Here is a 17,085-nt window from a genome sequence, read left to right on the forward strand (position 1 = left end):
TACCAGCTGAACACCTGGGGTGTGTACCTGCTCTTCAAAGGGGGTTGACACCAACCTTTTTCCTTAAATGTGATCACAGGAGATTCTCCATCACCAAGACCATCTACTTCCTGTGTTACATCACCTGTCTCCACCCATACCTCCGCTCACCTGCTACTGGCACCCTCATCCATGCTGTTGCTACCTCCAGACTTGACTATTCCAATGTTCTCCTGGCTGGCCTCCCACCCTCTCTAAACTTCATTTCATCTACAACTCTGCTACCTGTATCCCTCACACCAAGTCCTGGTCACCCATCACCACTGTGCACGGTGACCTACATTGGCTCCCCATCCAGCAATGCTTCGATTTAAAATTCTTGTTCAAATTACTCCATGGCCTTACCCCTCCCTATCTCTGACATCCTACAACCCTCTGAGAACTCTGCATTCCTCTAATCCTGGTCTCGTGTGTACCCCGCTTCCTTTGCCCCACCATTGGTGGCTATGCTTTCAGCTGCCTCAGCCTTCAGCTCTGGAATTCCATTAAATTCTCCGCCTCATGCTACTTGAAACCTACCTCTTTGATCAAGCATTTGGTTTGGTGTCCATTTCTGCCTGATCATGTTCCTGTGAAGTACCTTGGGATATTTCATTATATTAAAGGCACTAGAAATCCAAGTTGTTTCTGTGGAGGCTCATGGGAAGATTGACTATTGTGGCACCCCTGCCTTGAGTTACTCGGCTCCTGGAGTAGGCCAGAGGCTGGGTATTCTGTAGCGAGTGGCTTACCCCCCTCCCCCCCGACCACCACTCCCCAACCCACCACCCCCACACCAACAGCACTCTGGGAGCATCTTCACTTCACGGACTGCAGCGGTTCAAGACCACCTGCTACCACCTTTGTGGGGACAACCAGGCGATGCCAGTGACACCCATATCCCAAGAATTAATTTTTTTTTAAAGTTACCTTTGAAAGCAGCGACCCATTCAGTTGAGTTGAAGCAAATAACGTTAGTCGATGTACCCGGAGTCACACTGGGTAAATGCCATTTATTAGAGATGATCCAGGAGCCAAGGATTGTTGGTATTCAGTGGAATCTTTAAAAAGGAAACTCTTCTAATTGTACGAAGTTCAACTGTTTGCGCACAGGATATACCGTCTGTTCTAAACTAGCGCACGCGATGGTCCGAGTGGTCTCCTTCGGGGTTAGAAATTTCTCAGATTCTGTGCAGTTGGCAGTATTGTATTTTATCACTACTTTTGTTCCCGATATTCTGCACTCTTACTTTCCAACTGCTGCTAAGCGTTTCTAGGTGGTACCAACATTGGCACAAATTTACATGGACATAATATGGGGATGGTGGGGAATCTGGTCACAGCACTACCCGAAAGGGGAAGCAGAAACGTGTCCTCGGGCAGAGAAACTGTCGGCGACACAGGGGGAATTCACCTGGCATATGCCCAGTGCAGGATCACAGCGGCTGGGTCCTTATCGATCGATGGGATAGCATAGCTGAGCTCCTTATTAAACAGGATAAACCTCTTCTGCATGAGGCAGTGAGGCAGGAGCAGAAGTCGACAGGGTTAAAAGTTCCAGCGCAAGGTGGTGAATGAGAAACACTCGATCAACCACCAAGTCTTTTTGACAGGGCTACTTGGAAGTATATCACTATGGCAACAGGGCTGGTTTGGTCTGAAATTGGTTTTGAAACAAGGCCCAACACCCGCCAGATTTGCCTGGAATAAAATCAAAGGGTTCTACTGCGTTCCACATAAACATAAATACACACGCACATTGATTTGTTTTACATCGAGAAGCACGCTGCTACGATGATCGTTATTAAGAGGGACCTTTTCTTGTACTGTTCCCGGCTCACAGGTACATGCCATTGATCAGATAGTCTGACTCCTCGGATGTAATGGGCCGGACCTTCTTCAGTTTGTGCCTCACCAGCTGCAGCCGACAGCCAATCATCAGCAGGAGCAGGGCGGTGATGGCAAGTCCCAGGGCCAAGGGCAGCACAGCTCCTGCAAGGCAAGTTTGGACAAACGGTCAGCTCCCAGCACATCCTCAGAATGAAGAAAAGGAGTTGGGGGGGGGGGGGGAAAGAAAGATTCCAGGGCTCTTTACTGGAAGATAGAGGGCTAACTAGCGTGCCCAAAACATTGTGGCTTACAGCCCCTCACACACCCCCCCCACAACCCATCCTTCACACCCAGCCTCCCCCACTGCACCTCACCCCCAGTCCCTCCTCCCAAACCCAGCCGTCCCCACTGTGCCTTCCCCCACTGTACCTTCCCGGCCCCTACCCCCAGCCATCCCCCCCCCTCCCGCCTGCACAGTGCCCTTCCGCGGCCCCCCACACCGCCTTCCTGTCCGTCCGCCCATGCCCAACCCCCCCCCCCCCGCAACGTGTCCGTCCACCCACGCCGCCTCCTCCCCTGCACACGGCCCCCACCCGCACACCCACTCCCTGTTCACCCCGCCCCAAGACCAAGCTCGCTCTGATCCAGGGGCTGTCATTCAGAGACCCAAGAGGCTGGCTACAAAATAGTTGAACAGGAGGGGTAGAGATCAGCAGCAAAGCATATGGCTGAGGCAGAGCAGAGGCGCTCGATGCCGACCTGCAGGGACCCATTTCCTACAGGAGCACTCCCGCAGCGGAGAGGGGCCTGCAGGGTACGTGGACCAGGAGCCAAAAGGTTTTTGATTGGGTGGAAAATGGGGGACGGAGTTTTTTCTGGACATTCGTGGCAGACGAGGCTGATGGGAAAATTGCCCAGGATTACCTGATACAGGCTCCTGATGGGCCAGGCTGCACAGTGTGAGCGAGCATTCGGCAGCCACTGTGGGATAGCGAGGCACGTGTTTATATACCTTCATCTTATAGGAGCGAGGATATTGTGCTAAACTACCAGTTAGGCTTCAGATGGAGTGTATTGTGTCCAATTTTGGGCACCAAACTTTAGGAAAGAGACCAAAGCCTTGGAGAGGGTGCAGAGGAGATTTAATAGAATGGCACGAGTGAATAATAACTTCCAAAGGGGAATTGGATATATATTTTAAAAAGAAAAATGTTGCAGGGTAATGGGGCAAGGAGGAGGAGACTGGGACTAATGGGCTGGCCTCCTGCTTTGTACAATTCTATGATCTGCGAAAGGGTTTGCGTAACTATCTACATCCAATAATAAGCAGGCAGATGGACCCTCTACCATCATCATCATAGGCGGCCCCTGGAACGAGGATGACTTACTTCCACATGGGTTCACAGATGCTTTAATGAAGGACCCGATGTTCCAGTCCTGAACTCCAGGGGTGGAAGATGCCTGTGCGTGGATTTTTTTAACGTGTGGTGACCGTTGCACACCAGCCACCACACGGGCTTGACAGAGCTAGGCCTTTATCCAGTGGCAAGGGTTAACCAGGACGACTGGAGACCTGCTCTGCTGCACGGACCTAGTGCGCACACATATCGCAGTGTGGGCTGGTCCGTGCTGCCCCTGGGCCCTCGGCTCTTCTGGACCCTGTACCCTCATTCACTGCACCTCCGCCATGATCTCTCACTGCTCGTCCGCCACGATCTCTCAGCACTCTTCCGCCACAAAAACATTCACCGAAATTCCGCATCAAACATTCGCCAAGCAACGCCATGATCACTCGCTGAATCTCAGCCACGATCTCTCATTGCTCCTCCGCCTCAATCACTCGCCACACCTCCGCCACGAGCTCTCGCCGCTCATCCGCCCCGACCTTCCCGCTCCTCTGTTGTACCTGGGCCCTACCAATGTTCCTGCCCAAGCTCCAAACGGCAACCTGGGTCTTGATGTCACCCAGTCGCCCACCTCAAAATCGTCGCACACTTGAAGCAGCTCGCGCTGGAAGTTGTAGTGGTATGCCGTTCCAGCTCTTTTATAGCCCGAGCTGCAGGGGAGTTCTCTCGCAGGTCAGGGGGTCACGATATTCCAGGGCCTGCCACTCCAGCTTTTTTATAACCTTCTACCGATAGCACTCGACAATGCCCTCTACAAGCTATCCACAGTAGTGCAGGCTCTCCCAATCCCTGCCCGCCCCTGCCCCTCTCAGGTTTGTCTCCCACTCAGTGTTTTGCCCACAGCAGCACAGCCGGGATGAGGAGCTCTTTGGTGTTGGGGAAACCGGTGTCCAAACAAAGCCCACTGCCAAGATCACATACACGACTGACCTGATTCTGGGACCGGGTGGCCTCCTCTCCCGTGGCCGATCTTAGACATCAGGATGTCGTCTTTACTTGTCTCAACTGAACTCGTCTCTGGAGAGTCGTCACCTGAACAAACATCGGAAAACAAGCTCGGTAACAAGGCTGTGCCAGCCCGCATAACACAGCTGCTCATTCACTGTTTGCTCGATCAACAATTGGAGGTACAGCAGAGATAATGTACTGGGAATGGGGAGAGACATACAGCACATCCAGTAAATGGTACAGCAGGGATAATGTACTGGGAATGGGGAGAGACATACAGCACATCCAGTAAATGGTACAGCAGGGATAATGTACTAGGAATGGGGAGAGACATACAGCACATCCAGTAAATGGTACAGCAGGGATAATGTACTGGGAATGGGGAGAGACATACAGCACATCCAGTAAATGGTACAGCAGGGATAATGTACTAGGAATGGGGAGAGAAAAGTACACCTGATAAGTTTGAATGGCACTACTGTGTGGGTTGTGAGAGGCGATATGTCTTTAGGTGGTGTCTGTATAGAAAGAACTTGAATTTATATAGCGCCTTTCACATCCTCAGGACGACCCAATGTGCTTCAAAGCCAAGAAATTAATTGTGGAAGTGCAGTCACGGTTGTATTGCAGGCAAACACAGCAGTCAAGTTCCGCACAGCAAATTCCCACTTACAAAATATGAATGAAAGACGAGTTAATCCATTTTTGGTGGTGTTGGCTGAGTAGGGAATGTTGGTCAGGACACTGGGAGAACACCCATGTCTAGAATTGTCAATCATGGATTTCTAGCAAGGAGGTAGAAGTGTGAAGCAGAGTGATCAGTGACGAGGCCTTTGATTAGGAAGAATTTAGTGGGGTGGAATTGTTACCTTAGGTCTTCTTCTTAGGCAGTCCTTCGAATCGAGGATGACTTCCTGTCACGCCAAAAAGGGATGAGTTCAATGAGTTCACAGGTGTTTCAATGAAGGACCTAATATTCCAGATCCCGAACTACATCCTGAAGGGTGGAAGATGCCTGTGTGGATTTTTTTAATGGGTGGTGACCGTTGCACACCAGCCACCACACGGGCTTGACAGAGCTAGGTCTTGGTCCAGTGGCAAGGGTTAACCAAGGCGACTGGAGACCAGCTCTGCTGCACTGACCTAGTGCGCACACATATTGCAGTGTGGGCTGGCCCGTGCTGCCCCTGGGCCCTCGCCTCTTTCTGGCCCCGAACTCATGCCTCTCCTTCGCCCCGACCTCACCGCTCCTGCAGTATCCTCCAATCACCAACCTGGGTTATAATGACGCCAATCCAGTTGTCCTTCCGACTGGCTCGTGCTGTATCCTGTAGTGGTATGCTCCTTTTGTAGCCCCGACCTGCCACTGATAGTCTCGCAGGTTGGGGCTGCCACGCTGCTCCAGGGCCATCGCTCGCCGCTCCTTTTATGGCCCCGGCCTGCTGCTGATGTTCCCACGCAGGTTGGGGCCACCACGCATACCTTATGTCATGACAACAATGAAACACCTATCCAGGCAATACTAGGAGTGTGAGCAGCACAGAGAGAGATTGAACAGGAGTGTGAGCAGGGCAGTGAGAGTGAACAGGAGAGTGAACAGGGCAGAGTGAGATTGAACAGGAGAGAGAGCAGGACAGTGAGAGTGAACAGGAGTGTGAGCAGGGCAGAGGGAGATTGAATAGGAGTGTGAGCAGGGCAGTGAGAGTGAACAGGAGAGAGAGCAGGGCAGTGAGAGTGAACAGGAGTGTGAGCAGGGCAGGGGGATATTGAATAGGAGTGTGAGCAGGGCAGTGAGAGTGAACAGGAGAGAGAGCAGGGCAGTGAGAGTGAACAGGAGAGAGAGCAGGGCAGAGTGAGATTGAACAGGGGAGAGAGAGAGCAGGGCAGCGAGAGTGAACAGGAGAGACAGCAGGGCAGCGAGAGTGAACAGGAGAGAGAGCTGGGCAGTGAGAGTGAACTGGAGAGAGAGTAGGATAGAGTGAGATTGAACAGGAGTGAACGGGCCAGTAATATATATAGCTCCACCTGTGGACCCCTGTGGCACTGCAGCCAGTGCTGTTTATAATCTGTGTTCTGCCATCTTAAGGCTGTGTGTATATTTGTGAGTTACTGAAGATATAACAATGGCGATGAAGATGGGATTATCGGGAAAAAAAGCTGAAATTTTTGTTGGTGGAGGATTCAGCCAACCGACAGAGATTTTGAGAGCTTCTGTTTTGATTAACAGCTACAAATCCAAGGTAAATTACAAGCACACTTGTTTGAACTGCCAGAGTCCAGAAGGCCGCGCCTATGGGAATAATAGGGCGTTTGGAGGGAGTTTCAATGCGACTATGAAAGTTTCAGAGCTTATGTGGAGCGGCTAGAAATGTTTTTCACTACAAATAATATCATAGAAGTCTCCAATGATGAAAACCATAACCGGGTGGTGTTGGAACGACAAAGGGCTATTTTCTTAACTGAAGCAGGGCCCAAGGTATATGAAATCTTGAAAAATTTGCTTGTGCCTGTCAAGCCAAAGGACACAACTCTTAAGCAGATTCTCAGCACTACAGCCCTGAGCCCCTGGAAATTGTTGAAAGTTATCGTTTCGGAATACGAGATAAGTTAACTGAAGAAAATATCAGTGAGTACATTGTAGCATTAAAAAAGCTATCTATTCACTGTAATTTCGAAAACTTTCGTGTGACTGCTTTGTTTGTGGGATAAAAATGATGAGATCTGAAGAATGTTACTGACAACTCCTAACTTGACTTTTGATTTAGCTTGTCAAACAGTTATGTCAATGAACATTACCGACCAATATTCTTGAGAATTTCATACTATTTCCAGTCGTCAGACAACCGAGGTGAATCTCCTGCAGGTTAAAAGTAAAAGGCAGTTGGGCCCCAAGGTCTCAGAAACTGGCAATGGTAACACTGCATTGAAGTCCTACTATCGGAGCCTGGGACAACACATTGCTCAAAGTTGTCCATATGTGAAGGCAGAGTGTTTCATCTGCAGGAAAACTGGGCGTCTTGCAAAAGTATGCCGACTGAAGGGTAAACCAGCTTTCAAAGCTTTGAGTAGACATCCCCAGAGACTACACAGCATGGAAGAAAAACAACAGGATGAGGAGGTTTTAGAGCTATGCACGAGGTTAACTAACAGCGATTCAAAAAGTATCATAATCCACATAGATGCTGCAGGAACCAAGATACCCATTGAAATCGACACTGGTGCATCCACGAGTGTAGTACCAGAGTCGCTATATCTCGACAAATTGCGTGATTTCTCATTGGAGAAATCCAAGATAGAGTTGCGAGGCAACTCGGGAGAGAACATTCCTGTGGTAAGTCGTATCACCGTACCAGTGAAATACAAGGATCAATTTCAGAGCTTGCCCCTCTTAGTAGTGGCAGGAGACAAGCCTGCCTTACTGGGAAGAAATTGTTTGGGATCACTGAAGCTGGATTGGAGTGAGATTTTTTGTGTTGAAATGAGATTTGCATCAAAGGATGATGTCATCAAGAACTATCCGAAGTGTTCTGCGAAACAGGCAGTCCGATCCAAGGTGAGTGTCAGGGTACGAAGGACGCTAGATCAGTTTATTGCAAGCCACGTTCCGTACCATACGCACTCAAGGAGAAAGTTGAGCAAGAACTCAAAAGACTAGAGACTGAGAACATTATCTCTAAGATAGATCTATGTAATTGGGTTATACCCATTGTTGTTGTACCCAAGTCTGATGGTAAGGTAAGATTGTGTGGTGATTATAAAGTACCATAAACCAGGTTCTAGAGGGTAATGTCCCCAATACATCGCCAAATGTAGAAGAATTGTTTACAACACTGACAGGTGGTCAGATCTTCTCAAAGTTGGATCTTACGAATGCCTACTTACAGCTTGAACTAGATGAGGAGTCCAAGTCATGTTTGACTATAAACACTCATCGAGGCCTATATCAATTTAATAGGCTACCGTTTGGAGTGTCTTCCGCCCCTGCCACATTCCAAGGGGTGATGAACCAGATTTTGCAAGGTATTGAAGGGGTAGTATGTTATTTAGATGACATACTAATTTCAGCACCAAACAGGCAAATTCATAATAACATATTGAATGAAGTCCTCAAATGGCTAGAGAAGCACAGAGTACGGGTGTCTGCTCGCAAGTGTGAGTTATTTCAAAACTCCGTGGAGTACTTAGGGCACAGAATAGACAAATGTGGTTTACATCCAACCAAGGGGAAACTGGATGCAATCAGAAATGTACCCATTCCTAAGAATGTCACTGAACTTTGATCATTTTTGGGTCTTTTGAACTATTATGGGAAGTTCCTACCAAATTGGACTACAGTATTACATCCACTGAATGAACTGTTGAAAAAACAGGTCCATTGGAAGTGGTCAGAAGAATGCGATACAGCATTTAAGGAGTGTAAAAACAAAGTGGTAGAGAGCACCATGTTAGTTCACTATGCCTAACTAAGGAGATCAAGCTAGCATGTGATGCCTCTCCGTATGAAGTTGGGGCAGTGATCTCTCAGGTATTATGTAGTGGGGAGGAGAGACCAATTGCCTTTGCTTCACGCACTCTCAGTGCCAGTGAGCGTAATTATGCACAAATCGAAAGGGGAAGTTTTGGCATTAATTTTTGGGGTCAAGAAGTTCCACAAATACTTGTATGGTCGTAAGTTTACCATCGTTATGGACCATAAGCCTCTTACAGCAATCCTCCATCCAAAGTCCCCAGTTCCAACAATAGCTGCAGCCTGAATGCAGAGATGGGCTTTGATTTTGTCAGCATATATATATGATATTGAATACAGATGATCAGCTGATCACAGTAATGCTGATGCTATGTCTAGATTGCCTTCCCCATCACAAGTTACACCCGATAGGGAAGAAGTGTTCTATTTTTCATACATTGATGAACTGCCAGTCACAGCTGAAGAGATTGGTAGAGCAACCAAACGTGACCCAGTTATGTCAAAGATGTATGATTATATTGCAAATGGCTGGCCAAACCAGGTAACAGACAAAGATATTCATCCATTCTTCATTCGTAGGAATGAATTATCAGTCGATAAAGATTGTATCATGTGGGGTGCTAGAGTGGTTATACCAAATAAATTCAGGTCCAACTTATTAGGAGAACTCCACGACCAGCACCTGGGAATGTGCTTGACCAAGAGTTTTGCACGCAGTTACTTATGGTGGTCAGGTTTTGATAAAGATATAGAGTACATTGTCAGTCAGTGTACGACATGTCAGTCAGTGTACGACATGTCAATCAGTAAGCAAGCAACCACCATCAGTACCATTACAGCCATGGAAATGGCCTCCCAGGGTGTGGCAAAATATCGATTTTGCTGAGCTAGAAGGACAACAATTGTTCATTGTGATTGATAGCCATTTGAAGTGGGTCAAGGTGTTTCCAATGTGGAAAATAACAAGTAAAACATTAGACATTTTACAAAGATTATTTTCTTCATTTGACCTCCCTGAAGAAATTGTTTCTGATAATGGACCACAATTTCGTTAAGAATTTGCACAGTTCACGAGCAAAAATGGTGTGAAACATACCAAGGTTCCACCGTATCACCTTGCTTCGAATGGTGCAGCAGAGCACACAGTACAAATTGTAAAACATGCCCTCATCAAACAAATGTTGGATCCAAATCCAAAGAAACGACAGTTGTCATTGGACCACAAATTGGCTAATTTTCTAATTACGTATTGTAATACTCCTCACACAATTACTGGTAGAACACCAGCAGAGTTGTTTCTCAAACGACAGCCACGAACCAGATTCTCGTTGTTAAAACCAAACTTGGCACAGTCCGTAGAAGAGACACAATTAAGACAGAAAGAGAATCATGACAGAGGTAGAGTAAAAGAGAGAAGAGTGAAATTAAATTAGGTGAGAGTGAAGAACCATCACCATAAATGGTTAAAGTGGTTACCAGGAAGAGTGGTGAAGATATATGGTCCTCGCACATATTTGGTCAAGCTGTTTGATCATGGATGGACAGGTTAGGTTGTTCACATTGATCATATTTTACCCACAGACGTGAAAGTAGTTGACGGTGGGAATGTGTAGAAATATTAGAAAGAATTCACGATTAATAAGAATTTAGTTCATGCTTGAGATTAAACCGGTAGACTCAGTGTCTCTTGCACTGAAAACAGCAGGCACTGACCTCGGGGTGAAGGAGATAAGGATAAAAGCTGCAGAATAGTAAAGCCAAATTCAAAGGAGTCACCATGTGCAAGAGATAGTGTGTGAATAATGGATGTTCAGTTAACAAGGTCCCTAAAGATGTTCGTTAATGAACAAAAGATCAATTGCAGGAATAACAGAGGTGGCCAAATGGGGGGGGGGGGGGGGAAAGTTTCTCTTAGCAGAAACACGCTGTATGAACAGCAAGGGTGGGAAGGGATGAAGGAAGACCTAACTTGTTTTCAAGATATGGGGCACACACCAGTAACGGAGGCACCGGCAATGGTAATAACTCATGGAGGCAAGACAGGATTATGATAACAGAAGAATGTATATGTACAAAGTTTAAACATCAGCAGAATCTGTCAAAACCAACACGTGTTTAACTGACAGAAGAAAGGGTATAACTAGAGACAAGATTTAGAGAAAGTTAGTGAGAACCTAGGAGCAACTGGCCTCAGCTCGATCTCCCATAGGCCACCCAACTGAGCCAGACCCTCATGACTCAGCTGTGTCAGTCTTGACTCATTGGTAGTACTTTTGCCTCTGTCAGGAAGTACAAGTCCCAGTCCAGAAACGAGAACAAAAATCTAGGCCGACGCTTCAAATTAGTACTAAGGGAGAGACGACTTTTGGATGAGACATTAAACTGAGGTCCCGTTTGCCCTCTCACATATACGTACAAGATCCCAAGGCACTGTTTTGAAGAAGAGCAGGGGAGTTCTCCCCGGTGTCCTGGCCAATATTTATCCCTCAATCAACATCACAAAAACGATGATCTGGTCATTATCACATTGCAGTTTGTGGGAGCTTGCTGTGCGCAAATTGGCTGCCACGTTTCCTACATTACAACAGTGACAGTACTTTAAAAAAAAATCCTTCATTGGCTGTAAAGCACTTTGGGACATTATGAGGTTGTGAAATGCGTGATAAAAATACAAAACTTTCTTTCTTTCATTATCATGCCCACTGTGTCAACCGAGCTTGCTTTAGAATTACAGACCGCGCACGCACCTTAATTTTTAAAGAATAAGCGTGTTCTCGGGTTAGTATTAACCATGTTTACCTTGCACTTCTGCACATCCATTCTTACAGTCTAGCTCCTGCAGGAAGTTATTCCGATTGCCCTGGCACCCACTGTAGATGAAGTGTCTACAGGTTCCCGAGGCGCTATCGAAGTACCAGCGCGGGAAGTGGCCCTCGCAGGGACCCATAATGGGAGAAGCCAAGCAGTAATCTGCAAACCAAAATCAACAACTTGCATTTATATAATGCATTTAATGTTGTGAAACGTACCAAAGCACCTCACAGGAGCATTATCAGACAAAAATTGATACCGAGCTACGTAGGAGTTAATAGGTGAGGTGAGCAAAAGCTTGGTCAAAGAGGAAGGTTTTAAGGAACATCTTAAAGGAGGAGAGCGAGGTAGAGAGCAATGTTCCTGTTTAGTTGCACGGCTGTACGAAGGTCCCACGTGGGCCACGGGCTGGCTTCTCAATGGAGAAAACTCGTGTGCGTGCAGCCAAAATTAAATCACAGGGAACATTGGTAGCAAGGCAGAGAGGTTTAGGGTGTGAATTTAAGAGCTTGGGGCCTTGGCAGCTGAAGGCACTGCCATCAATGGAAGGTGAAGGAAATTGGGGGTGTACAAGAAGCCACTGGAGGAACATAAAGTTCTCGGAGGGTTGTAGGGCTGGAGGAGGTTACAGAGATACGGAAGGATGAGGCCATGAAGGGATTTGAACACAAAGATGAGAATTTTAAAATTGAGGCATTAACAGATGTAGGTCAGCGATCGCAGGGCGTGATGGGTGAACAGGACTTAGTATGAGGTAGAGTATGGGCAGCAGAACTTTGGATGAGCTTAAGTTTATGTAACGTGCAAGATGGGAGACCGGCCAAGGGAGCGTGAGAATAGTCAAGTCTGGAGGTAACAAAGGCACAGATTAAACTTTTAGCAACAGATTGGTATTCCAAGGCACTTTACAGGAGCATCTGACCTCGCGTCAGATAAATAAACAGCCCCTTCTTTTATTCATTCTTGGAATATAGGCATGGTTAATTGCCCATCTCTAGTTGCCCGTTGAGGTGGTGATGGTGAGCCACCTTCTTGAACCGCAGCCATCCGTGTGGTTAAGATACTCCCAACAGTACTGTTAGGTAGCGTGTTCCAGGATTTGAACCCAGTGACAATGAAGGATATGTCCAAGTCGGAATGGTGTGCGACTCGGAGAGGAACTTGGAAGTGATGGTGTTCTTATGCTGCCGACGAGATGCTAAGTTGCTTCTTAACTGTTAGGAATGTGATCTGCTGCATAAACTGCTGTCAGTCAGGGTTTGAAGAGCTGCTTTCATACCAGGCGTGTCCCTGGCTCTTTCAGCTACCAGGAAAACCCGAAAGCTGGCTGGCCAGATATGGTAATGCTGGGTGGCGTGCTGGTTTCCCACAGTCCAGACCAGTCTGTTTTGGGGTTTGCTGCCGGGCAGGTCAGGAGCGAGTAGCCCCAAGCACGGCTATGGCACAAGGTATTTAAACACAAAGGGAGTGCGACAGAAGGCATGGGGGTTGGCCAGATGCTGCTAACTGTAGCATTCAGTACAGAATAAAGGGGTACATTCCATTGTTCTGTCTCTTGACTAGATCCTTAACATTTATATAGTACTGTTCACGCCCTCAAGATATCCCGAAGCACATTACAGCCAATAAAGTACTTTTTGAAGTGTGGTCACTGCTGTAATGTAGGAAACGTTTTGCTACATTAAAGGTGCTATATAAATGCAAGTTGTTGTTGATGAAACGAGTTAGCAAATTTGCGCACAACAAGGTGTAACAAATATGAGAATGACCAGATAATCTGGTTTAGTGATGTTGGCCAGGACACCGGGGATAACTTCCCTGCTCTTCTTCGAAATAGTGTCATGGGATCTTTTATGTTCATTTAAGAGGGAAGACAGAGCCTTTGTTTACCATCCCATTTGAAAGACAGCACTGTTGACAGTGCAGCACTCCCCCAGTACTGCCGAGATTTTTGTGCTCAATTTCCTGGAGCGCAACTTGAACCTACAATCTTCTGACTCAGAGGCGAGTCTTGTATGTTTTCTAATAAACTCTAGAAAAACTCCAATAGAATCTAGAGAGTGCTTTTAAATAATTTCACAGACAGACTTGCATTTATATAGCACCTTGTGTCTCAGAACGAACAACTTACATTTATATAGCGCATTTAACGTAGTAAAATGTCCCAAGGCGCTTCACAGTAGCGTAATCAATAAATAACATTTTTGACACCAAGCCTCAGAAACAGATATCAGGAGAGGTGACCAAAAGTTTGATCAATGAGGTAGGTTTAAAGGAGCATCTTAAAAGAGGAGAGGTAGAGAGGCGCAGTTTAGGGAGGGTATTCTAAAGCCAAGGACCTAGGCAGCTGAAGGCATAGCCATCAATGGTGGAGCGATTAATATTGGGGATGCCAGAATTGGAAGAACGCAGAGATCGCAAAGGCTTGTAGGGCTGGAGGAGGCTACAGAGTTAGGGAGGGGAAGGCTATGGAGGGATATGAAAACAAGGACGAGGATTTTAAAACTGAGGCATTGTCGGACCAAGAACCAGTGAATTTCAGCAAGCACAGGGGTGATGGGTCACTGAGATTTGTTAAGATATGGGCAGCAGAGTTTTGGATGAGCACAAGTTTATGAAGGGTGGAAGATGGGAGGCCGGCCAGGAGAGCATTGGAATAGTCAAGTCTGGAGGTAACAATGGCATGGATGAGGATTTCAGCAGCAGATGAGCTGAGGCAGGGTCGGAGTTGAACGATGGAAGTGGTAGTAGGCAGCCTTGGTGATGGAGTGGACATGTGTTTAACCCCGAGATGAGTTTCTGACCACAACACTATGATTGCAAACGGTCTTCCTCAGCTTCAGGCTGTTGCCAGAGTTTGTGGCATGGACCAAAGACAATGGCTTCAATCTTGCTAATATTTAGTTGGAGGAAACTTCTGTTCATCTAATATTGGATGTGACAAATCAGAGACATAGAAACATAGAAAATAGGTACATTAGTAGGCCATTCGGCCCTTCGAGCCTGCACCGCCATTCAATAAGATCATGGCTGATCATTCCCTCAGTACCCCTTTCCTGCTTTCTCTCCATACCCCTTGATCCCTTTAGCTGTAAGGGCCATATCCAACTCCCTCTTGAATATATCCAATGAACTGGCATCAACAACTCTCTGCGGCAGGGAATTCCACAGGTTAACAACTCTCGGAGTGAAGAAGTTTCTCCTCATCTCAGTCCTAAATGGCCTACCCCTTATCCCAAGACTGTGTCCCCTGGTTCTGGACTTCCCCAACATCGGGAACATTCTTCCCGCATCTAACCTGTCCAGTCCCGTCAGAATCTTATATGTTTCTATGAGATCCCCTCTCATCCTTCTAAGCTCCAGTGTATAAAGGCCCAGTTGCTCCAGTCTCTCCTCGTATGTCAGTCCAGCCATCCCTAGAATCTGTCTGGTGAACCTTCGCTGCACTCCCTTAATAGCAAGAACGTCCTTCCTCAGATTAGGAGACCAAAACTCAACACAATATTCCAGGTGAGGCCTCACCAAGGCCCTGTACAACCGCAGTAAGACATCCCTGCTCCTATACTCAAATCCCTTAGCTATGAAGGCCAATATGCCATTTGCCTTCTTCACCGCCTGCTGTACCTGCATTCCAACTTTCAATGACTGATGAACTATGACACCCAGGTCTCGTTACACCTCCCCTTTTCCTAATCTGCTGCCATTCAGATAATATTCTGCCTTCATGTTTTTGCCACCAAAGTGGATAACCTCACATTTATCCACATTATACTGCATCTGTCATGCATTTGCCCACTCACCTAACCTGTCCAAGTCACCCTGCAGCCTTGTAGCGTCCTTCTCACAGCTCACACCACCACCGAGTTTAGTGTCATCTGCAAACTTGGAGATATTACACTCAATTCCTTCATCCAAATCATTAATGTATATTGTAAAGAGCTGGGGTCCCAGCACTGAGCCCTGCGGCACTCCACTAGTCACTGCCTCCCATTCCGAAAAGGACCCGTTTATCCCGATTCTCTGCTTCCTGTCTGCCAACCAATTCTCTATCCATGCCATTACATTACCCCCAATACCATGGTGCTTTGATTTTGCACACCAATCTCTTGTGTGGGACCTTGTCAAAGGCCTTTTGAAAGTCCAAATATACCATATCCACTGGTTCTCCCTTGTCCACTCTACTAGTTACATCCTCAAAAAATTCCAGATTTGTCAAGCATGATTTCCCTTTCATAAATCCATGCTGACTTGAACCGATCCTGTCACTGCTTTCCAAATGCGCTGCTATTTCATCCTTAATAATTAATTCCAACATTTTCCCCACTACTGATGTCAGGCTAATCGGTCTATAATTATCCGCTTTCTCTCTCCCTCCTTTTTTAAAAAGTGGTGTTACATTAGCTACCCTCCAGTCCATAGGAACTGATCCAGAGTCGATAGACTGCTGGAAAATGATCACCAATGCATCCACTATTTCAAGGGCCACTTCCTCAAGTTCTCTGGGATGCAGACAATCAGGCCCCGGAGAATTATTGGCCCTCAATCCCATCAATGTCCCCAACACAATTTCCCGCCTAATAAGGATATCCTTCAGTTCCTCCTTCTCACTAGACCCTCCTTCCCCTAGTCCATCCGGAAGGTTTTTTTGTGTTTTCCTTCGGGAAGACAGAACCAAAATATTTTTTCAATTGGCCTGCCATTTCTTTGTTCCCAGTTATAAATTCACCTGAGTCCGACTGCAAGGGTTTGTCTTCACTAATCTTTTTCTCTTCACTTATCTATAGAAGCTTTTGCAGTCAGTTTTTATGTTCCCGGCAAACTTCCTCTCGTACTCTATTTTCCCCCTCTTAATTAAACCCTTTGCCCTCCTCTGCTGAATTCTAAATTTCTCCCAATCCTCAGGTTTACTGCTTTTTCTGGTCAATTTATATGCCTCCTCCTTGGATCTAACACAATCCTTAATTTCCCTGGTTGAGCCACCTTCCCCGTTTTATTTTTACTCCTGATAGGGATGTACAATTGATGAAGTTCAATTGATGTGATCTATAAATGTTTGCCATTGCCTATCCGCTGTCAACCCTTTAAGTATCATTTGCCAGTCTATTCTAGCCAGTTCACGCCTCATACCATCGAAGTTAGCTTTCCTTAAGTTCAGGACCCTAGTTTCTGAATTAATTGTGTCACTCTCCATCTTAATAAAGAATTCTACCATATTACGGTCACTCTTCCCCAAGGGGCCTCGCACATCAAGATTGCTAATTAGTCCCTTCTCATTACACATCACCCAGTCTAGGATGGCCAGCTCTCTAGTTGGTTCCTCGACATATTGGTCAAGAAAACCATCCCTAATACACTCCAGGAAATCCTCCTCCACCACATTGCTACCAGTTTGGTTAGCCCAATCTATATGTAAATTAAAGTCGCCCATGATAACTGCTGTACCTTTATTGCACACATCCCTTATTTCTTGTTTGATGTTGTCGCCAACCTTACTACTACTGTTTGGTGGCCTGTACACAACTTCCACCAACGTTTTCTGCCCTTTGGTATTCCATAGCTCCACCCATACCGATTCCACATCATCCAAGCTAATGTCCTTCCTTA

The 17,085-nt window shown here is 46.6% G+C and overlaps 1 protein-coding gene across 1 annotated transcript in view; it reads right to left on the reverse strand.

Moving 5' to 3' along the window:
- Window positions 1-1,011: 1,011 nt before the first annotated feature.
- Window positions 1,012-17,085, reverse strand: part of lrp11 (low density lipoprotein receptor-related protein 11) — a 48,129-nt gene continuing 32,055 nt past the window's right edge. Inside the window, exons 6-8 of the mRNA XM_070891006.1 lie at window positions 11,470-11,640; window positions 4,185-4,286; window positions 1,012-2,010 (exon numbers count right to left, since the gene is read on the reverse strand). Of these exons, the coding sequence (XP_070747107.1) occupies window positions 1,856-2,010; window positions 4,185-4,286; window positions 11,470-11,640 (428 nt within the window). The 3' untranslated portion in view covers window positions 1,012-1,855. The remainder of the gene's footprint in view (window positions 2,011-4,184; window positions 4,287-11,469; window positions 11,641-17,085) is intronic.

This window comes from Pristiophorus japonicus, chromosome 9 (assembly GCF_044704955.1).
Source record: "Pristiophorus japonicus isolate sPriJap1 chromosome 9, sPriJap1.hap1, whole genome shotgun sequence".
NCBI lineage: Eukaryota > Metazoa > Chordata > Chondrichthyes > Pristiophoridae > Pristiophorus > Pristiophorus japonicus.